Consider the following 21,907-nt stretch of genomic DNA (forward strand, 5'->3'; position numbering starts at 1 on the left):
GGGGGAAAAAATGTCTGGGAAAAAGACTAGTTTTATTTAATTAGTTAAACCCTATACATGCCCTCAGTCAGTCACAAATGTTTGTTATTTTAGAAATTAAAATTTATAAATAACAAATTTTTTGAAATGGAATAGCATTGTGGTGGATTTTTAAAATTAAGTACATGTAATACCATTATACAGTCTTGTTGACTTTACTTAGTACTTTTTAAAATTTCTAAGTAAAAGCTCCAAAGCCGTTTGACCCTGAAAAGTAGATCCTAGTACTCCTTTACTGCAAACAAGATAAATCTGTTTACACCTGATAGTTTCTGATGCCAGTTCTCTAATTCATGTGAAAATAATTGTTAGAATGGTCTTGAGACTAAATACTGATATGGCCCCTTTCATCTTATTTTCCTAAGTGTGGTTACCTTATAAATATTGGGTCTCTCAGGAAGGATTCTTCTTAACTAGATTTCTGTTAAACAGAAGGCTTCTAATCTGCTAATCTCTCACTGATACAAGTGCTTTGCATAAAGTGGGTGTAGTGCTCAAAAGAATTTATTTATAGCCTGCCAGATAGGCTTTGTATTGATTTTTTTTTTTTTTTTCAAAAACCTTCTACAAGGAAGACCATTAAATCATTTTAGCAGCCGGCATTACGCCCTGTGAAATGCTCCAGCGTCAGACCCTCACATCTCCCCAGGTGGCAGACATGGCCACTGAAACCTCTTCAGGCTGACCCTCAGGTAGAAAAATTGTAGGTTGCTTAGATGAGCCAGGAGAGCTAATTTGTTTTCCTGAAGTGCCTAAATTCCATTTTAAAACAACAGCTGGCTTCCCTGGTGGCGCACCAGTTGAGAGTCCACTTGCCAATGCAGGGGACACGGGTTCGTGCCCTGGTCCGGGAAGATCCCACATGCCACGGGGCGGCTGGGCCCGTGAGCCATGGCCGCTGAGCCTGCGCGTCCGGAGCCTGTGCTCCGCAGCGGGGGAGGCCACGACAGTGAGAGGCCCGCGTACCGCAAAAAACAACAACAACAACAACAAAAATACAGTGTGTGACAAATCATGGTAATAACAGCAAATCTTAAATTTCATCACAAACATCGCTAGCATTAGATGTAGTCAGGTGGGTTTTGTTTATTAAAAAAATTTTTTTTTCTTTATGAAAAAATTAAAAACTCATTTTGGAAAACTTGGAAGAAAGGTGAAAGGAAAGGGAAACCATTGTCCATTGTCATGCTACCTACATTTACACGTTTTTGAGATTTTTTTTTCACATAGCCCAGTCCTGGACTTCACAGCCTCATCATCGTGTCAGCTGCTCCACCCATGCACCATTCCAGAAATGTCCTTACGGCTTCTTAGAATTAAAGATCAAGAGTATTTTCATGTGGTCTTTTGCACACATTTAATGACTTAAAACCCCTATAAAATAGTCATTGGCAAACCTGGCTACGTATTCTAATCTTTTGTGCAACACTTAAAATATATGTAGATTCTTGGCCTTGCCTTAGACCTACTGAATCAGAATCTCTGGGTTTAGTAGGGTCCATTGATTTTAGTTTAAAAAAAAAAAAAAGAAAACTTTCAGTCTTTTGATTTACAGCTAGCTTGGGAACCACTCTCCTCAAAAACATTACTGGGTTTTTGAGAGAGAGAGAGAGAGAGGTATTAATAATCCATAGCCCTCCAGTTAGTCTAAGCGAGGTTGAGATGATGGGAAGGCTGCCCTTGGGATGCAGTGAAAGTCTGGTTGATATCAGGCACATCTCTGTGGAACTCATCCTGCCAAGTTCATCCAGGTGGGAAACTTCCAGTCTCTCTTTAGGAGGCTCCAGAAATGCATACCAGCAGATTACAGTTTGCTGACTATGTTGGCTTTCCTTGGTTTTATATTTGCCCAGTTTTGCTCAGTGGGGTCTTGTTCCTTATCCTGTATTTTTCAGATGTGTCTCTATCTCATTAAAGATGATGGAGCTCTGTGAGATTACCTAAACCTAAGAGAATACTAGTGTAACAGAGGAAGGGATCCTCTTCACATCTCTTTCCATAAATATTCCCATTTTACAGACAAGAAAATAAAGGTATATAGTAAAATAAAGTAACTCAAGGTTTACATGCGACTAAGTAGCAAACGCTTGGATTCTTAAGTGGTCCACCTACTTCCATTCTTATCCCACTACAGTAAATCCTCCACTTAGTAGCCAAAGCAGTGTTTGTTTTTAGTAAGCTTCATTATAGAACAATTTTAGATTTATAGAAAAACTATGAAGCTAGTACAGAGAGTTTGCATATAACCCATATTCCGTTTCCCCTATTATTAACATTTTACCTTAGTATAGCATGTTTGTTGCAATTAATGAGCCAATATCAATACATTATTATTAACTAAAGTCCATGCTTTACTCAGATTTTGTTAGTTTTTACCTAATGTCTTTTCTCTGTTCTGGGGTTCCATCCGAGATACCACATTACATTTAATTGTCATATCTCCTTAGGCTCCTCTGGTCTGTGACAGCTTCTCTGACTTGCCTTGGTTTTTTTTGTTTGTTTTTTTATTTATTGAAACATAGTAGATTTACAATATTATGTTAGTTTCAGGTGTACAGCAAAGTGATTCAGCTATATATATAGTTATATCCTATATGATAAAATATATGATAATCCTATATGATATATAGGATTATTTTCCATTATAGCTTATTACTGACTTTCCTTATTTTTGATGACCTTGACAGTTTTGAGGAATGTCCCTTAATGGGGATTTGTCTGTTTTTCTCATGATTAGACTGGGATTATGGGTTTTGGGGAGGAAGAGATAAGTGCTATTTTCCTCACATCACATCATATATATATAGTATCAATGTAACTTACCACTGTTGATGTTGACCTTGATCACTTGGCTGAGGAAGCTTTTGTCAGGTGTCTCCGACATAAAGTTACTCTTTTGTCCCCTTTCCACTCTGTCCTCTTTGGAAGGAAGTCACTATGGACAGGCCACGCTTAAGGAACAGGGAGTTAGGCTCCACCTCCTTGAGGGCAGAGTATGTACATATGTTATTTGGAATTGATTCCATGTTTCCCTGTTCAGAATCCTACAGTGGCTTCACACCACATTTGGAATGGAATGGAAACTCCACTGCATGATGAAAAGGTCCTTCATGATCTGGGCCCTCCCAGTTTATCACCTATCCCTGCCTCATAGCCGCACCACTCCATCAGTACTGACCAGAACACACCAACCTGGAGCACTTGTAGGCCTTTGCCCTTCTTTCTGGCCAGCAAGCCCGACCCTCCCAACCCCCAGACCTTCACCTGGTTTGCTTCTTAAGTTCATTGAGTCTTTCATAACTATCTCATTGAAAAAATCTTCTGTCTCAGTTTATTCTGTGTCATAACCCTGTATTTCTTCATCAAATTGATCACTACTGATGCCATATATATATATCACCAACATTTTTTATTTATTTATTATTCTCTCCCAATATAATGTAAGCGACATGAGGGTAGAGGCTGTATTTTATTCACTAATGCATGCCTAGTTTCTGGAATAGTATCTAACAGGTACTAAGTGCTCAGGAAATATTTGTTGGATAAATGAATGAATGAACTATCTAATTTTTGAAAGAAACCATCTTTAGGGATCTTCTGGCTAAAGTAATCTATGTCTTTATAAACTGTTCCCTCTTTTTCCCTTCAGTGTCCTGGGGGCATTTTAGGAAGGGATACCTGGCTTTTTCTTATTTTTAAAGGAGTACTGTGGTGTCTAAGATAGTCAATAAATAAAATCCTACATTTCTCTGTTATTTAGTGTACACTCAACTGTGTTTGACACTTGTCTGGGTGAAATAAGCCATCATTCAGCTGTCCACTGGGAGCTCCCTGCTGTTACGTCCAGGTGGAGGAGCTAGGGTGCAGGCTGCTCCAGGTGGAACTGCTGTCTAAGGGTTTGAATCTTTTTCCGCCCCTACTTCTTTGTATTTGAGTAACAATGCTTCTTGGTGCCAAAGAATCTTTCCTGGTTAGGAATCACTATTGATGATAATTCTTGATTCCTGTGTTAACTTCCTCTTTGAAAGATGCTTCAGCATTGCAGTCAGACACTCAAAACTAAAAGGATTCTTTAGAAATTTCCAGTGAAATACTGTAGGGTTTTTTGTTTTTTTGTCATTATATGAAACAAATTCCTTTCAGAGCTCATTTCCTCATCCATAGTTTTCCCTGGTCCCACTCTCATAAGGAGCCATTAGTTTTAACTCTAGTCTTCAGGAATTGTAAACCTATTATTCACAGCAGTTTTACTCTGAGGCAAGCCATTTTTCTGAGGTTCAACTCAGGCTCTCACAAGACTGAATAGAATATATAGAGAGCTTGCTCAGTTGACTGCTGGTCTACTCTTCTCTGGAGGAAGAAAGATCAGGTTTTTTCCTTTTAAAGAAGGAAATTACTTGGTAATTTGATAAAAGGCTCCCACCCAGATTTGCTATGCTATTTTGCCCCTGTTTATTTAGGAAATTTCACATGAAAAGAATTACTTATTGCATCTTTAAACTCTAGACAGGAAACAGGGTTTCTGCTTCATTGTAGGTCATGTTTTGGGAAGAACCAGGAATACCTGGAGTGAAGTGTAACTATACCAGAGCCTTCAGTAAGAGCTTCCACTCTGGTTAATCAATAAAAGGGAAATGTCACCTAGTTATCCATTTTCCTATTTTGTGTTGATTGGCTTCCTTTTTTTTTCCCGGTGCGCGGGCCTCTCACTGTTGTGGCCTCTCCCGTTGCGGAGCACAGGCTCTGGACGCGCAGGCTCAGCGGCCAAGGCTCACGGGCCTAGCCACTCCGCAGCATGTGGGATCTTCCCGGACCGGGGTACAAACCCATGTCCCCTGCATCAGCAGGCAGACTCTCAACCACTGCGCCACCAGGGAAGCCCGGCTTCCATATTCTTAAAGGAGGTATAAGGGTCAGACCCAGTAGTGAATATGCAAATCAAAACCAAAATGACTCCTCCAAAGAGGATATATAGATGGCCAATAAGCACATGAAAGTATGCTTAACATATTAGGGGAATACAAATCAAAATCACAGGATTACTGTGATCAAATAAATGGACTATAACAACTGTTGGCAAGAAAGTGGAAAAAATGGACCCCTCATATATTGCTAGTGGGAATATAAACTGCTACAGCCATGTAGGAAAACAGTTTAGCAGTTGCCCAAAAGGCAGTTACTATATGACCCTGCAGTTCCACTGTTAGATACATACCCAAGAAAAATGAAAGCATGTCTCTACACAGAAACTTGTCCGCAAATGCACATAGCAGCATTATGCAAAATAGCCCGCCAAAATGGGAACCCAAATGTCACTCAGCTGCTGAATGGATGAACAAAATATGATATATCCATATGGTGGAATATTATTCATCTATAAAAAGAAATGAAGTACTGATACATGCTACAACGTGGATGAACCTTGGAATCATTTGCCAAGTCAAAGAAGCCATACGTAAAAGATCACATACTGCGTGATCCCATTGGTGTGAACTGTCCAGAATAGGCAAATCCATAGATAAAGAAATTAGATAAGTTGTCACAAGATGGTGGAGGGGAAATGGGGAGTGACTGTGGGTTTCTTTTCGGGGTGATGAAAATGTCCTGGAAGTAGATAGTGATGATGGGCTCACAACCTCATAAATATAGTTTAAAACCACTGAATTATATACTTTAAAAGGGTAGGTTTTAAGGCATGTAAATTATATCTCAATTTTTTAAAAAACCCACAATTAGGTACTTCACGCCCACTAGGATGGTTAAAACCAAAAAGACAATGACAAGTATTGGTGAGAATGTGGAGAAATTGGAACCCTCATTCATTGTTGGTGGGACTGTAAAATGGTTCAGCCACTTAGGAAAACAGTTTGACACTTTCTCAAAATGTTAAATACAGAGTTAACCATATAACTCTGGAATTCCACTCTTAGGGATTTACCCAAGACAGATGAAAACATATATCAACACAAAGATTTGTAAATGAGAGGTCAGAGCGGCTTCATTTGTGATAACCAAAAGCTGCAAACAGTGGAATACTATTCAGCAGTAAAAAGGAAGGAACTCCTGATGCGTGGAGCACCATGGATGAACCTCAGAAATACCATGCTAAGCGGAAGCCTGCATGTTGTATGATTCCATTTATATGAAGTTTCTAGAAAAGGCAAAACTGTAGACAGCAGATCACTGGTTGCCTGTGGTTGGGGATGGGAGTGGAAGTTGACTACAAACTGGCATGAGGGAACTTTCTGTGGTGATGAAAGATGTTCTAAAACTGGACTGTGGTGATTGGTTTGCATAACTGTTTAAATATACGAAGACTCATTGAATTGTACACTTAAAACGGGTGGATTTTATGGTATGTAAATTATACCTCAAAAATCTGTTTTAAAAAGAATCAACAGTCCATCTGGGCCTCTGGATATATTTGAATAAAAAAAAAACCTTTCTTCTTCCTCACTGTAGACCCGTCCTCCCACCGACTTGAGCTTTAACTTTGATGCCAACAAACAACAAAGACAGCTTATTGCAGAACTGGAAAACAAAAACAGGTAAGAATGCAGAGGTCGAGCCAGTTTCTGAAGCCCAAGATTATCACGTGAGTATCTGATTCTCATTTTCCTTGCAGTCTAGGTGGGTTTTGACCACAAAGGAAGATCCCACCTCAGTGAAGATAGGCCAGCCCAAGTCCAGTACATGCCCTGGACACTAATTTGTATAGCTCTGCATGCTGGTAGTCCAAAACCCCGCTCAGGTGCTCTTAGGTAGATTCTTTTTCTCACCCACCAGTGTGTTCCCCTCCCATTCCTTTCTCCACTCTACTCCCAGGAGCCTTTGCTGTGTCTTGTCATCTTGTCCTGGCCCACGATGCAGCACGCGACTGTCTGGTCTCTCACTAAAAAGCCATTTACAGGCTTGGCGACCAGACAACACACCATCATGCACTGAAAAAGCAGAAACCAGGACGAGGAGATTGGTCATAATGTAACAGGCACAGTGGAGGAAGTGGCAACCATCAGATCTCGGGGTGGGAGTGGGGTTCAGGAGAAGAAGGGAGACAGAGGAAGACGAGGGGAGTTAGCACAAGTCTTGCATTAGAAGGTTGCAAGTTCCCCCCAGACAAGAACAGACTCTTCTATTGATAGTTGTCCTTTCTCTTCTGTGGAAATTTTTCAAGTTCTTGAGAAGAGGGTTTGTAGGACTTTTTCTACCACAAAGGATTGGTTTCATCGAAGCAATATCGAGTGCGGCAATTTTAAGACGGTGTCCATTTCACATCTTGGTCATTCAGAAACGATCAGAACAAGATTGGTAGAGGCAGCACGACTAGGATAAAAACTTCTAACGGAAGAAAAGAGAGGGGGCGAGCTGTGAAGCCGCACGTGGCCATCTCTTTTTCATCCACCTCTCTAGAGAGATCCTGCAGGAGATTCAGCGTCTCCGTCTAGAACATGAGCAGGCTTCCCAGCCCACCCCGGAGAAGGCCCAGCAGAACCCCACACTGCTGGCAGAGCTGCGGCTGCTGAGGTAAGCGGGGAAGCTGCACCCCTGTCCCCAGGTTACGGTCTGCTGCAGTAGGAGTCCATATCCCAGGGAGCCAAACCCGAGGGTTAGAATCTGTTTATCGGTTTAACTCATCACGTTAGAACAAACAGCTAAAGCATTCCACTCATTCTGTTACTGCTTCAGATGTTTGAGTCCCTTTATTAATCACTGTGAGATCTCCTGCCTTCATTTCAGAACTAGGTAAACACCAGGCGCAGTGTTTATACTTTTGTGATTGCTTTAGGGAGACCATTGTGCTGCACTCAATCTTCTTATCTTGCAAATTAGTCTGACTTTAGAGACTCCTGGCAGGAGTAACGCTCTCCGTGTCCTTTGAGTATGTTCTCCCGCGCTTCATAGGCAGAGCAGGATTCCGTTGCGGGAACTCCTCTGAGATGTGAAACCAAGTGGGAATCCCTCGCACCGTGGCCGTGGTACCTTCTACCTCAGCATAAGTATAAACTGTCTCAAGGGTCGAGAGACTAAGGACGTAGGATCAGGATGGGGGTAGAGAGCAACTTCAGCTCCCACTTGGTGCTGTTTTGGAGGGAATGAGGGCATCTTCCAGGAGAGTATAACGTGAGCGTGATATGAGCAAAGTTATTAGGGTCTTATTTCCTATCGGTCTTAGAAAGATGTGTGTATACTCTTTGTAAGTGAAGACATTATGGAAACTAAGTGAGTGACTTGATTCTCACCAGACCTCTAGATTTCCAAATAGTGGGTTCTTTCTGTTTAGGGTGTAACATTTGACATTCTGCGGTTGATTTATAACGTGCGGTCACCTGGGATTCTGCATAGCCGAATGTCCTTTCTTAGTTCTTCCTTCGGCTTAGGTCAACTCATCAAGAATTTAAACCACGCAGATGAAAATCATTAGAGATACAGAGATTCCCATTCTCCTAAAAATTCATTTTAGTTTCTAAATTGATTAGAAACTGGGCTGAGATTTTGGTTGCTCTGGGTCCACTGTCACACATTTGAGATGTCAGCATGGTTGGTGTCACACTAGGGAGGATGGGAAAGCAAAAGCTGCTGACTCAGGTACAGCATAACTCTAAGCTATCAGTGTAAGATACAGCTGTTTTCTTTCCTCACCTCAGCTCAGGCACAAGTGACTACTTTGTATCTAGAAAAGCAAAAAACTGTCATACTTTAGTTTAACTATTGCTGGAACTAGGATTGCTGAAAGGGCTTCTTTATGCTAGAGGGATCTGAAAAAACTGTAGATTTAGTAGGCAAAGGGCTGAATCCAGCGCTGTGACATAAGGCAGTAAGAAACAGGAATTTAATCTAAATACAAGGAGGGTCTAAATCCTGAGAAATCAGAAGGTATTTCATCTCAAAAGCAGCTTGTATACCACTGAAAAAAGAGTGACTGTTGAATAAGTTTGCCGGATCAACTGGTCATGCATAAGGACAAACATATTGGCTCTCTTCCTCACACTATATACAAAAACACCACCGGATGGATTAAACATGGAGACAAAAATGTTAAAACTTCTAGAAGAAAACGTAGGAGAGTTTCCTTAGGGTTTTGGAATAGAAAATATAATTTCTCAGAATTACTAGCCATGAAAGAAGTTGGTATATTCATCTATATTAATATACGAACTTTTGTTTATCACAAGACACATAGAGGGCAAAATTCATTTGTAGGTTCTGACAGCCTTCTGGTTTTGATGAATATACATGAATCCAGGAACTGCCAATACCCAGCTAGTATAATAAAACAAGATAGAGAATTTCATCCTTAGGGTTAGTGGTTATGAATCCTAACCACCAAGACTGTCTTTTCCCCCTTCATTATTTTTAACGGTATATTTGTTATTATAATAATATATGACAAATGTGTGAGACATGAAGCATAATGGTAAAATGACACCCAGGAACTCACATCCTACTTGAGAATTCATATATTGCTAAAGCCGTGTCATCTGTAAAAGTGCCCCCCTTGTTCCACTTCCTTGCTTCTGCCTTCCCCACAGAGCTAACCTCTATGCGGAATTTCGTTTATCATTCTCTTGCTTTTTTTTTTTTTTTTAATATTTACTTATTTATTTATTTGGTTGCACCGGGTCTTAGCTGCGGCACGCATGTGGGATCTAGTCCCCCGGCCAGGGATCGAACCCAGGCCCCCTGCATTGGGAGCATGGAGTCTTAACCGCTGTGCCACCAGGGAAGTCCCAATTCCCTTGCTTTTTAAAACAGTATTGTCAAGTATGTGTGTATGCCCACGTGATAAAGTGTCTAATTTTGCTTTTTGTTTTTTGAGCTTTATAGAAATGGTATTCCATGCAGTCTTCTGGGATATTTTTCCCCCTTAATATTACTCTTTAGGAGCCTTCCATATTGTTGCATGTAGCTGTAGTTCATTCATTTTTTAAAGCCACATATTATAATTATTTGATCATGCACAGCACAAAGAAAGAGTACTGCATCTAGGCTTGGGGGTTCAGGGAAGAAAGGCTTTCTAGAAAGTTGAATGAGTCAACTCCTCCTTACTGAGTTTATACCTGCACTGGAAATTTAGGGAGTATGAAGACGAGAAGACAATGATTCTATCTTAAAAATTTATAATCTAGTTTTGGAAACAAAACTTAAAATAATTTGCTAGTCAGTTAAATAATATTGTACAATGTTAATAAATAGTATGGATATTAGAAGAAATGTGAGTAGGGAAAGGCACACACACACACACACACAGGCTAGAAGCAATTCGACGCTTGAAAGTGCTGGAATTTGGGCTGGACTATGAAAGGTAGGTGTGGTTTGAATGGCGTGTAGGACAAAACATTTAAGATTAGAAGCAGAGTTGGGGTTCAGCAAGATCCCCCAATAAGTATGACACATTTCAGACAGGAGAAGGAGTCTTGGAGCTAAGAATTTGTTTTCAGTCATCCAGTGAATTAATCTTTAGAGTGGCAATGATGGGAGATAAAATTAGTTGGATAATTGAGACCAGATTCTGAGAGCCTTAAGTGATAGGTCATTGGAAATCCTTGGAGGGCTTCAAATAATGATTTCATTAAGTTCACTAGATGTTAATTGAGTCCACACTGGATGCGTGATATTCTTTTAATCATTAAATATATGCAAAGACGAGTAAGGTCATCCCCTGACCTCAAGGATTCTGCATCATGGTAGGAGTGACGGCAATACAAGGTAAAATATATTAAGTGCCACAGAGAAGCACCAATTACTATGTGATTAAATAAGCAGGATCCTATACCTACTGAAGTAATCAGGAATAGCTTCCTGGAAAGAGTGACGTTTGGGAGGGACACTAAGGAGTGAATAACATTTGGAAGAGAGTAGGGGAATACTCACTTGCAAAATGATGCAGTCTGCTTAGGGAAAAGTGAACCATGGCTGGAGGTCCAGACATGGAAGGGAAAGGGAGGTAAGGAACTAAGGATAGGAATGTAGGTAGGGTCTGGAGCAGCACTCTCTGATAGAAATACAATGTAAGCCGTATGTGTACCAAAAATTTTCTAACAACCATGTTGAAAAGCAAAGGAAATAGGTGTCACTAAAATTAATACTGTCGGGCTTCCCTGGTGGCGCAGTGGTTGAGAGTCCGCCTGCCGATGCAGGGAACATGGGTTTGTGCCTCGGTCCGGGAGGATCCCACGTGCCGTGGAGCAGCTGGGCCCGTGAGCCATGGCCGCTGAACCTGCGTGTCCGGAGCCTGTGCTCCGCAACGGGAGAGGCCACAGCAGTGAAAGGCCCGCATACCGCAAAAATAAAAAAAATAAATTAATACTATCTTTTATTTAACGTGTGGGAATAGAAAGATAGACATGTGATTTCCAAGAATCATCTGAATTGGGTGACTGATTGAATATAGGAAATGAACAGGAAAGTATCAAAGAGGACTGAGTTTTTCAGCCATGACAGATAGAAGAAAAAGTAGGAGAGAGAGGGAAATTGAGAAGAGAACCATTTAGGGAGGAAAGTCTCAAGTTTGGTTTTGGACAGATTGAGCTAGACTTGTTGACATGAAATCTGTCCTCAGGGAAACAGAAATCTGTCCTCAGAATTCTCTTAGACACAGAGTCGTCCTGATGTCTGTCATACTTTTGGAACCTGATGTGTGGTTCTGGAAGCACTGACTCCTGAACCCTGTCTTCCCTGAGCAGTTTTCATACATTTTTTTCCACTATTAATTTAAATTTGGACTAGTTTTATGTATAAATGAGGCATTTGGCTTCCTAAAGAATTTTTAAAATCACTTTAATAATATTAACAATACTTTTTCACTGTACGGCAATGTATACTTTCCAAAGCATTTTTTCTAAAAATAAATTTATTTATTTATTTTTGGCTGCATTGCGTCTTCGTTGCTGCACGTGGGCTTTCTCTAGTTCCGGCGAGTGGGGGCTACTCTTCGTTGTGGTGCGCGGATTTCTCATTGCGGTGGCTTCTCTTGTTGTGGAGCACGGGCTCTAGGTGCTCAGGCTTCAGTAGTTGCAGCACGCAGGCTCAGTAGTTGTGGCTCACAGGCTCTAGAGCGCAGGCTCATTAGTTGTGGCGCACGGGCTTAGTTGCTCCATGGCATGTGGAACCTTCCCGGACCAGGGCTCGAACCCATGTGCCCTGCATTGGCAGGTGGATTCTTAACCACTGCGCCACCAGGGAAGCCCTCCAAAGCATTTTTACATACTATTCTCACAGCAGTAAAGAAAAGTGGGCAAAACAGATATTATCACCATTTTATATATCCAGTATCAGAACTTAAATGATTTGCTCAGCATCTCATACACTGGTAAGTAGCAGAATCAGGTCTAAAACCCGTTTCATCTGGCCTTCGACTCTTCTTTGAGAATCATTTTATCTTCATTTTCTTTTTTTTTTTTATATTTGTTCAGTAGCACATTACAATTTTTAATATTTTTAAATTACAGTGTCTTTTTGTGATCTAACTGCCCTTCCATCTCTTCATTTCTCATGAGCTTTTCCTCTCCGACAGGCAGAGGAAAGATGAACTGGAGCAGAGGATGTCAGCGCTGCAGGAGAGCAGGCGGGAACTGATGGTCCAGCTGGAAGGGCTGATGAAGCTGCTGAAGGTAAGAGCAGCAGCCGCTCAGGTCTCCTCCCACCTCCCAGCTCTTCTTGTCTATCTTCACCTGCACTTCAGCTTCTGCCTCCCTGTATCAGACAGGATGAGGCTAAAAGGTTAACTCTTGCTGCCTAGACTCAGTTTTCAGGTAGACCTCCCTGAAGTTAACCTAATTCAGTATAAAAGTTATCTAAATTATTGTAAAGCCTGATTACAAAAAATTAGTAACTGGAACTAATGTCCTTGAATAGTTGCTTTTATGAATTAATAAGAATGTTTATAAATCGGATATTAGTTATGTGAAATGAATATTTCTCAACTATATAAAGTTTCTTTTAAGACAAGTTTTCAAATATTCTACCTAAATGCGTAACAAGTATTGTGTCCTATTTTAATAAGTATTACAGAGGCAAACCAAAGTAATCAACCAACTCTAATCAATAATTTTACTCTATTAGGAGCAATAAAATAGCTCTAGGTTTGGTATATTGGGGCTTGCATAATTCAGGCCTCACTATCTATTTTTAGTGAAAAATATATTACAGCCCCTACACCCTAGAGCAGACAAAGGCGCACTTGGCATTTAAATGTCCTCACCTGGATGATTTGACTGGCACTGAATAGAAATACTTACCCAGCTCTGTAGCAGCAATACAAGGACATATTTGTTTATGCTATAAATTCCTAAGGCCCGTCTGTCTATACTGTGAAACCATTGTATTTCATGGTATGAAATACAGAATGGAAATCACAGTGTGGAGTACCTCAAAAGGCAGGCTGAGGGGGTAGATTTAATCCTATGATAAAGTGGAGTCATTAAACGTTTTGAAAACAATAGTTTAGGAAAATGATCATAGCAGGTTGGGAAGAGGAGAAACTAAAGGATAATAGGAAGCTACTGAAATCATCTAGACCCGAAGTGACAAGGGTCTAGGCTAGGAGGGGTAGCCCAGGAGCATGTCAGCTTGAAGAGTTTGCTTCAACTTCTCCATTCTGAACCAGTCCTTTAATAATAAAGCCAGTGGGTATTTAGCAGCTTGGGTAAATGGAGTGTTTGTGTTTTAAACTGACTTTTGGCTTGCTCAAGACAGTCACTTCTTTTAGTCTTGAGCTGAGTTTTTTTCTAGCTTTGGTCCTGGGTATTTGGGGTATTTTGGGACATGTTTCTTCATTAACCCTGTTAGCAGGATTTCTCCTGAGGAATATTTTGTCTAAATGGGTCTTGTTTAAAGAAAACCTTATGCGTAAAACCTGGCCCAAATCCTTCAAATAGTTGTCAAGTATCCAGCTGAGCAACCCAATCAGCCACCCAAGAGAGCAGAGAGGTACTTAAATACATTTGGCCAGTGTAACATCTGGAGCCGTGTGGGGCTTTGAAAGCCCTGCCGTTGTGGGGTTAGTCCACCCACAGGACAGAAGGTCATGGGGGATTCACCTGCCTTTCAGAAAAATGTTCTCAAATATTACCCAAACATAGATGGGAAGGTACCCTTCTTGTAAAAGGCAAAAAGGTTTATGCAAACTGAAGGGAAGTCAGAATGCATTTCCCCTAAGTATCACAGTAAGCTTTCCCGTCAGCTGGTTGCCCTCAGTGTTCCTTAGAGTTCCTGGCTCAGGTCCCGTGTGCCTTCCTAAGACCTTGTCATGTACCTCTGACACTTGCATTCAAGGCCTAAGCAGAATGAGCTGATGTCTCGAACTGTATTCCCAAGCCCTGAGTTTCTTTGTATTTCCAGCTGTTGTCTTACAGTTATAATTTCTGTAGAATAACCAGGACCCCACTGCTCTGTTTCGTAGGATATCCTACCAAGTTCTTAAAAGCCTTATTATTTACCCACCTCACAGGCTGAGGTCATTCCGAAAGGGAAGAAGAATTGCAAACATAAACCAGGAATGTTGTCTTTTTATCCATTGATAAGAGTCATGTTTAGGGTATGTGGTGTATAATGGTGACTAAGACTCAATCCCTGTCACCAAGGAGTATCAGAGACCTTCTTATTGTTGTTGTTTTTTTCCTAATGACATAATGTAGACTGACACTCAAGTACCCGTGTTTCAGAATGTATCTTTTCTTTACATTTTTTCCCCTGATTAATGAGTATATATGGATAACCTCTACCTCAGACTTCTTATTTAATCTAGAAGTAGTTGTGTGATGGTGTTTTAGTTTCTAAATTACGTTCCCAGTATTTTTCTGCCTCATTTTCCATTTTTCCAATATTGCTTTTGAAACGCATTTGCCAGATGAATTCTGTAGTTTTAAATTTTAACCTCATATGCAAATGAGGTTTTGAATATAGATTTTTTAATATAGATGACTACAGTGGCTATGGCATTACTTTGGCCATCTAGCCAGATATCCCCAATGTGACGGGTCCCCCATGTTTTTAGGTGACGTGAGCAGTCCTAGGTTTGCACTTTATAATTAAGGCATTATTACCCCCTTTAAATCAAGTTGGCTCCTATACCTTGTCACCAGTCAATGTTTACTGACCCCAACTGACTAATTGATAACAAAAAGGTTCTAAGACCTTATATCTGACCTGTTTACTGTGTTGACAAAGCCTTCAAAGCTATATCTGATTAACTTTTGTGAGTTTGGATTATACAACACCATCCTAAGTAACACTTTGCCAAAGTCCACCCTCTCCCAATCCCAGTGCACATGGGGGGCCTGTAAGTCCTGAAAACACTGACCTGTCCACTCTCTCCATCCTAACCTGACATGTGTCTACTGCAAATTATAATGATTTTATATCAATGGATAAACTATATACAGCAAAGTCACCAAATGTACAAACATGAAGCATTGCCTTCTGAATTTTTCTTTTTTTTTTTTAAACATCTTTATTGGAGTATAATTGCTTTAAAAAAAATATGGAACACTTCACGAATTTGCGTATCATCCTTGCACAGGGGCCATGCTAATCTTCTCTGTATTGTTCCAATTTTAGTATATGTGCTGCCGAAGCGAGCACTGAATTTTTCTATTCTATTGAACCAAGGTAATATTGTCTCCAATACCAAACCTGGAGAAAACAGTGAAAATAGGGAGGTGTTTTAGAAACAGTTCTAAGAAATTACATACTGGTCTTTTGACCTCAGATGCAATTTCAGCTTGTCAGGATTGCCCCATCTCTCCCCTACCAATTTCCATTTCAACATTTAGTGCCAGCAATAAAAACACATTTTTAATTGTTTAATAACTCTTCTACGGCTGGTTGCCTTGCCTAGTGAATGGAAGAAAAGTGTTCTGCCTCACAGGGAAGCCTGACTAGGCAGGGAGATCACTTCCCAACTGTAAAACTCTAACCCCTTCTAACTGGAGCCATGCATACCATACGCAAAAGCTAAAAGACGCTCACTCCTTCAGGCTAACTCAGCGAACGCTCAGGGCCCTCTTTGCCTGGGTGCCTGTGATATTAGGTTTGGCCAAGCATCTAGCAGCTGGTTTTGATAATGAAGAACATCTTCTGGTGCTGAGTTGGGAGTCTCCTCAAGAGATTTCTTGGTGCCCATTTAATTTCTAGTGCATGTCTCTCCCTTGCGGGAATAAAATGACTCTCCAAATTCTTACTTTCCCTCTCCCTTTCGTAATTCCTTGGCTTTACTGAAATCATTCTTTCCATTGCACCCAGATCTGCAGACTGAGAAGCACTCGTCCATTCCCAAGACTTCCTACACACATGTTTAGTAAAGGCAGTCTGCATGGATGGATCCAATTTAAATAGAACCATTGCAACAGATTTTAGATCTGTGTATTTGGGGCAAAGAGCAGAGGCGTCCTGACCACAGTTGCCCATGATGAGGCACAGAAAAAGGAAACAAAGAGACCCATTAAAAGACAGAGTAACTGAGAAGCACAAGACTGAGGAGAGAGGAACTCGGAAGTGTTTATCTCATCTTCATCGTGCTTCCTTCTTCAGTGTCTAGAGGTGCATTCTGAGAGCTGAGAGTTAGCAAGGGCCTGCTCTGAGCACCGTCACTGTAAGGCTCTGAAAGACAGAGACCATATCTTACCTTCATGTTTCCAGTGCTTCATGCATAAGGAGCATTAAACGAACCTTTGTTCAACTAATGAGACACCAAGGTCAAGAATTCTTTTTGAAAAGCCTCTTAGGGCCTTGAAACAGTTCCAGTTTATAGGGGGAAGGGGATGTATGTGCATCCTTGAAAAGAACCACACAGCAGCCAAAGGCTCCAAAAGTGGAAGACAGGGGACTAAATAAGAGAATCTGTAGTCAGATGGAATTTCCAGTTTCTAGGAAGTTCTTAAGAGCAGTGGTTCTCAAACCAGCAGGATTCAGAATCCACTGAAAGTTTCATGAAACAGCACTGCCCCCACCCCAAGAGTTTTGATTCCATTGGTCTAGGGGGAGACGGGGCAAAGCATGCATCTCTGACAAGTTTCCAGATGCTACTGCTCCTGGTCTCTCTATGTTCTGCACTTTGAGAACCACTGACTTAGAGAAACGTACCTAACACATGTGGATATTGTGAATCGTGAAACAGAGTGATCACGGAGCTTTTGAGTCATGGTTGAGCTGCTTCTTTCAGTTTACCCTAAATAGTGATATAACCTTGGGCAAGTCAGGCTCTCTAGGGCTTTTAAGTGTATAAAAGGGGAAGTTGGACTAGAGGGTTTATAAGGTTCTTTCCTTCTAACTCTAGAAGTTAGCATTTAAAGAACTGGATGGGGCAGAGGCTTGCCATTTGCTCTGTGCAACTGATGACGCTCTGACGGTGGTCAGGCCCTTGGCTCTCTGAACCCATGGGCCTGGCCTGGTTTGCCCTTTTCTGTCATTTTTTTCCGGTTGTTTGTGGTGATGGGCATTAATTTCTCTCCTTTTTCCCCTCTGCCTTTTTTCGTCTTCACCACCTCTAGGAGGAGGAGCAAAAACAGGCAGTAAGTGAACTTCAGAATTCCCCACCTGGCTCTTGCTTCTTTTGCATGTTCTCCTTTGCCTCATATAACTGTTACATACTTTCTCCTCTCCTCCCTGTACCAAGATCATCTCTGCGGAATTGGTTATGTGTAAAACCCTTAGCAGTTCTCTCCGTGGTGTTGTAAAATGGCCAAAAGGCCACGTCATGTTTACCTAGTAGAGCATGTTCTTATTTGAAACCAGAGCTTGTTGAATTTGTTTTCAAAGTACACATCTGTTGTGTTTATTTAAATATGCATGACTAGCCAGGCTACAGTTACATTTTCCTGCACTTACATTCTCTGCTGCTTCATGATTAGGCTGACTTTAATTGCTTGAAACAATTTTCAGGGTGGTGGGAGTGACCTCAGGGTTAAATACGATGTCATGAATGACTGTGCATGAAAACGAGTAGTTCTTTTGATAACTTTAGATGTCCTTTAGTCTTGAACAGTCTTCTGGAGTTCCAGCTCCCGTAGCCTTCTTAACAAAGTTACCAATGAAAACTAAGTGGCTGATCATGCTGTAAGTGATTTCCTGTTCAAAGCCCACTCCAGAGGGAGCTCTGGTTTTTCGGAGCTGCAAGGTGTTTAGGGAAAGTTTATGTTTGTTTTTATTTTCCCTGACAGCCACTAACCCACACAGGAAAATCAGTTGAGGGCTTATCCACAATGATAAGACTATATGTTTATATCATATAGTAAGGTTTTCAAAGCATACATTTTTCACACAAACTAAAGCTAATTTTTAATTTACCTCAGGGCTTCTCTTTAAAGAAAGAAATGTGAAATGTGTAATTCAAAAAGTGTACTCATTTCTTATTTCAAGAAACAAATGTATCCATGTTTCAGATTAAGAATAGGAATATAAAACATTATATTTACTATTATTTCCAGGTAGGAAAGCAATGGAGTCATAGGGTAAAAGGGAGAGGAAAGGAAGGAAGAGATGGGTAAGGAGGGGAGGAGGCAAGAGAAGAGGAGAGGAGACTGTCAGGAAGAGGGAAAGAAGACAGAGCATGATGTCAGGGTAGGCTGACAACCCGTACATCTCAATGTAACAAAATTTTATTTTTGTGCTTTATTTGGTTTTGTTTTTTCCTCATTCGCACATAATTTATTACTTTGATCTTATGGCACTTTTGTATCAATAGGTACATTCACATGGGCAAAACAGGAGAAAACCAGGATGGAAAGTCAAGCCCAGCCATTAAATGCTTCTGCCAGGAAGTGACACACATCACTTCCACTCCATTTCATTGGCCAAAGCAAGGCACATGACCACACTTAACTTCAATGGAGGCAGGGAAATATAATCCTCCAGTTTGCTTAGAAGAAGTAGAGAAGCAAGTGCTGGTAATGCCTGCCACAAACAAGAGGATGAGTGAGATTGTGTTGGAGGGAGGGAAAGAAAATATCTGTTCTTCCTGTTCCCTTCTCCCCTCCTTTCCCTGACAGCCTCATCCCCTTGCTGTGACCACACCCTTCCTGCAGATCAGGGTATCACCTGACCTGTAGTTTCTGGCACCAGCATTCCCCTCCTTTTCTTCATCCCTCTGCGCCCCAGAGATGTGCTTTACAGGTAAACCACTTGCTGGGAACTTCCTCCAGCAGTCCACCCAGACTAGCATCTCATGATCCCTTGCTGAATGGGCCAGCTCAGAGCAAAGCATGTAATCGGGCACACCCGCACCCCACCTGAGAACACCTTTCAGAGGAGGGCAAACATTATGGATATTTATGTTAATGGCAGCAGTGAGGGCTTCCAAGAGACACTTCATTTTTTAAAACTTTTATGGATTACTGTGTACTCCAAAAACCAGAGATTATCACTGCTGTCGTATTATTTCAGGTCAATTTAAGGCTGATCTTGAGCAGACAAGGGAATAAATAACAACATGTTCATTCCAGTGACCTTTGATTGCATGTGAGATCATCTTCCCCTTGAGGTTGGCAAAATGAGAAGCTAGACCCAGATCACTGAAGCCTGCCACTAATGAGCCACTTGTGTGTATGTGTTGGAGTTCTCGGTGGCTTGTGTGTGTGTGTTGGGAGTTCTCGGTGGCTTGTGTCTGTGTGTTGGGAGTTCTCGGTGGCTTGTGTGTGTGTGTTGGGAGTTCTTGGTGGCTTGTGTGTGTGTGTTGGGAGTTCTCGGTGGCCGAGGTCCTGAGCTCAAGTTCTAGTCCTCACTGTCCCAGGAGACCGTCCAGAGCATGAATTTGTACAAATTGTTTTTCCCTCATGTTTCCCCACTATGGTGAGGTAAGACATTCTGCTCTGTGGATATAGGTAGAAATTTCCTGTGTCCACATCACAGGTTTAAACTGTACCCACCTAAGGCTCAGCAGTGAGGCTCAAATGTGAACTGAATGGCTTTGCGTAGTTCAACATTTTTAACATGTACAGCTGGAAAGACTATAGAGCTTTAGAACTCAAGCGTCTGCTTTAATCTGTATCATTACCGAGTGAGGCACCAAAAGGTATTTACCACAGAGCTACGCCATAACCCTTTCTTCCTCCCAGATTCTGGCTGGTGTAGCTTAATTTCTTCCCTATCAAAATGTATTACCCTATACGAGTCATAAAATAATTGTAAGACTTTTTAAATGAAGAATTTACTAGACATCTTCCCCAGACTGGCTCTGTAAATCCATTATAGAGAACTTTTTATGCAGTTTGCCTTCCTCATTCCCTTTCAGGGATTATTTTGGCATTGGGGAAATTGGAGGGAAATGGGTAATAACTGTGACTTTAACTGTGACTTGCGGGGCTGTGGTTCTACCTTCAACCTCAGCCACTTTTCCAGTGCTTTAGTGACATTAGTACCTCAGCTGATAATTCTTCTGTCTTCCCTTTCTCCCCCCCTCCCTCCTTCCCCTTCTCTTTTCTCAGCTCCAAGGTTTATAATTAAGGGCAGAACTGCCTGGCTGTTTCAGATAAGACTTCACTGAGTGACTGTTCGACCCATGACATACCCTACAGTTTAACAGGCTCAGGAATTAGATTGTATCGGTTGAGTCAGGGTTAATCAGGCCCATGATAATCGTCAGACTGTAATTAAAAGACCTTGTCTGCCTTTTTTACTACTGCATCCCCTTGCTGCTAGCCCAGTGCCTGCCACATGGCAGATACTCAATAAATAGCGGCTGAATGAAAACTGCTATTAACCAGATTTATAAGATTTTAACTTAAAAGCAGTGTGAATTCGTAAGTTTATTCATTGTAAGGGACATAACTGGTTCGAGTACCTAAGGCAATAATTTTGCTCAAGGTACTCCCGTATAATAGGTAGATCTATTCAAGAGACTAAACGATGGTTAGAAATGTCCTTTATAAAAAGAATCAGAAAAACAAATTTCAGTGTTACCAAAAGAATAGGAAGACCAAGCTAATATATTAGTATTATTATTAACTCTATTATTATTTCTGTCTAAAGAAAAGATATGTTATGTAGAGTAAAATCATCCTCTTTTTTTAAAAACAGATAATCTACAAAATGCAGGATATCTGTAGTTATTTGTATCATTTGAAAATATTTTGAGCACTTCTCAGTAAGAACCCAATGCCCACAACCAGAAATGTGTACAGAGGGGTACACTAAAGTCACAACAGACTGGTGAGGACCCAGCTGGCAGTGGTGTTTACTGTTGAGCTGTGGGCTACTCCCTCAAGGTCAAACGATATCCCAGTCCTAGTCTGGAGGGATTGCAATGTACAAATTTATTCTAGGGACACCTTAGGGTTCCATTTTTCCCACAGACTCAACATACCATAAAATTTCACTGTTGGATTGCTGACACAAACTAAAATGAGCTGTCCAAGGCAAGGTTTCAGTTTATTCATGAGGGATGTATTTCTTTAAACATTCCTCCGGTTCCTCCTATTAGAAGATCATTACTTTTTGGAACTTCCCTGGCGGTCCAGTGGTTAAGACTCTGGGCTTTCACTGCAGACGGCACGGGTTTGATCCCTGGTCGGGGAACTAATATCCCACATGCCGCACGGCCGGTCAAAAAAAAGATCATTACTTTTTATATACAGATCAACATCAGAGTTAAAGACTATAACTGTAGACAGTGATGAATAAGGATAGGGGGCTCCCGCAGGGGTGGCCTTGATCCAGGTTCGTAGGGTGGTGGTCCAGAGGGTAATATAGGTGGTACTCTGAAAATTATGTAATTGGAGGAATCTTGGGATTCCACTAAGAGAACGTGGCCACAGTTGGGATCTCTCTTTCTCCTTCAGCCAGTTGGGATATCACGTGGATCTTGCCCCACACCCTTTCTGATTTCCAGAACTGGACAAACACCCCACCACAACTCAACCAAAGAAGGCATGGT

At 41.2% G+C, this 21,907-nt stretch overlaps 1 protein-coding gene and 1 non-coding gene across 2 annotated transcripts in view; one reads left to right on the top strand and one right to left on the bottom strand.

The window, feature by feature from the left end:
* DTNB (dystrobrevin beta) overlaps positions 1-21,907 on the top strand; it is a 235,471-nt gene that overhangs the window by 193,308 nt on the left and 20,256 nt on the right. The window contains exons 14-16 of the mRNA XM_024764484.1: positions 6,502-6,587; positions 7,450-7,563; positions 12,554-12,650. Coding sequence (XP_024620252.1) covers positions 6,502-6,587; positions 7,450-7,563; positions 12,554-12,650 — 297 coding nt within the window. The remainder of the gene's footprint in view (positions 1-6,501; positions 6,588-7,449; positions 7,564-12,553; positions 12,651-21,907) is intronic.
* Positions 15,515-15,621, bottom strand: LOC112412824 (U6 spliceosomal RNA). The gene has a single exon (XR_003005867.1). It is a non-coding gene; the product is annotated as a U6 spliceosomal RNA (small nuclear RNA).

This window comes from Neophocaena asiaeorientalis, unplaced genomic scaffold (assembly GCF_003031525.2).
Source record: "Neophocaena asiaeorientalis asiaeorientalis breed wild unplaced genomic scaffold, Neophocaena_asiaeorientalis_V1.1 scaffold345, whole genome shotgun sequence".
Taxonomy (NCBI): Eukaryota; Metazoa; Chordata; class Mammalia; order Artiodactyla; family Phocoenidae; genus Neophocaena; species Neophocaena asiaeorientalis.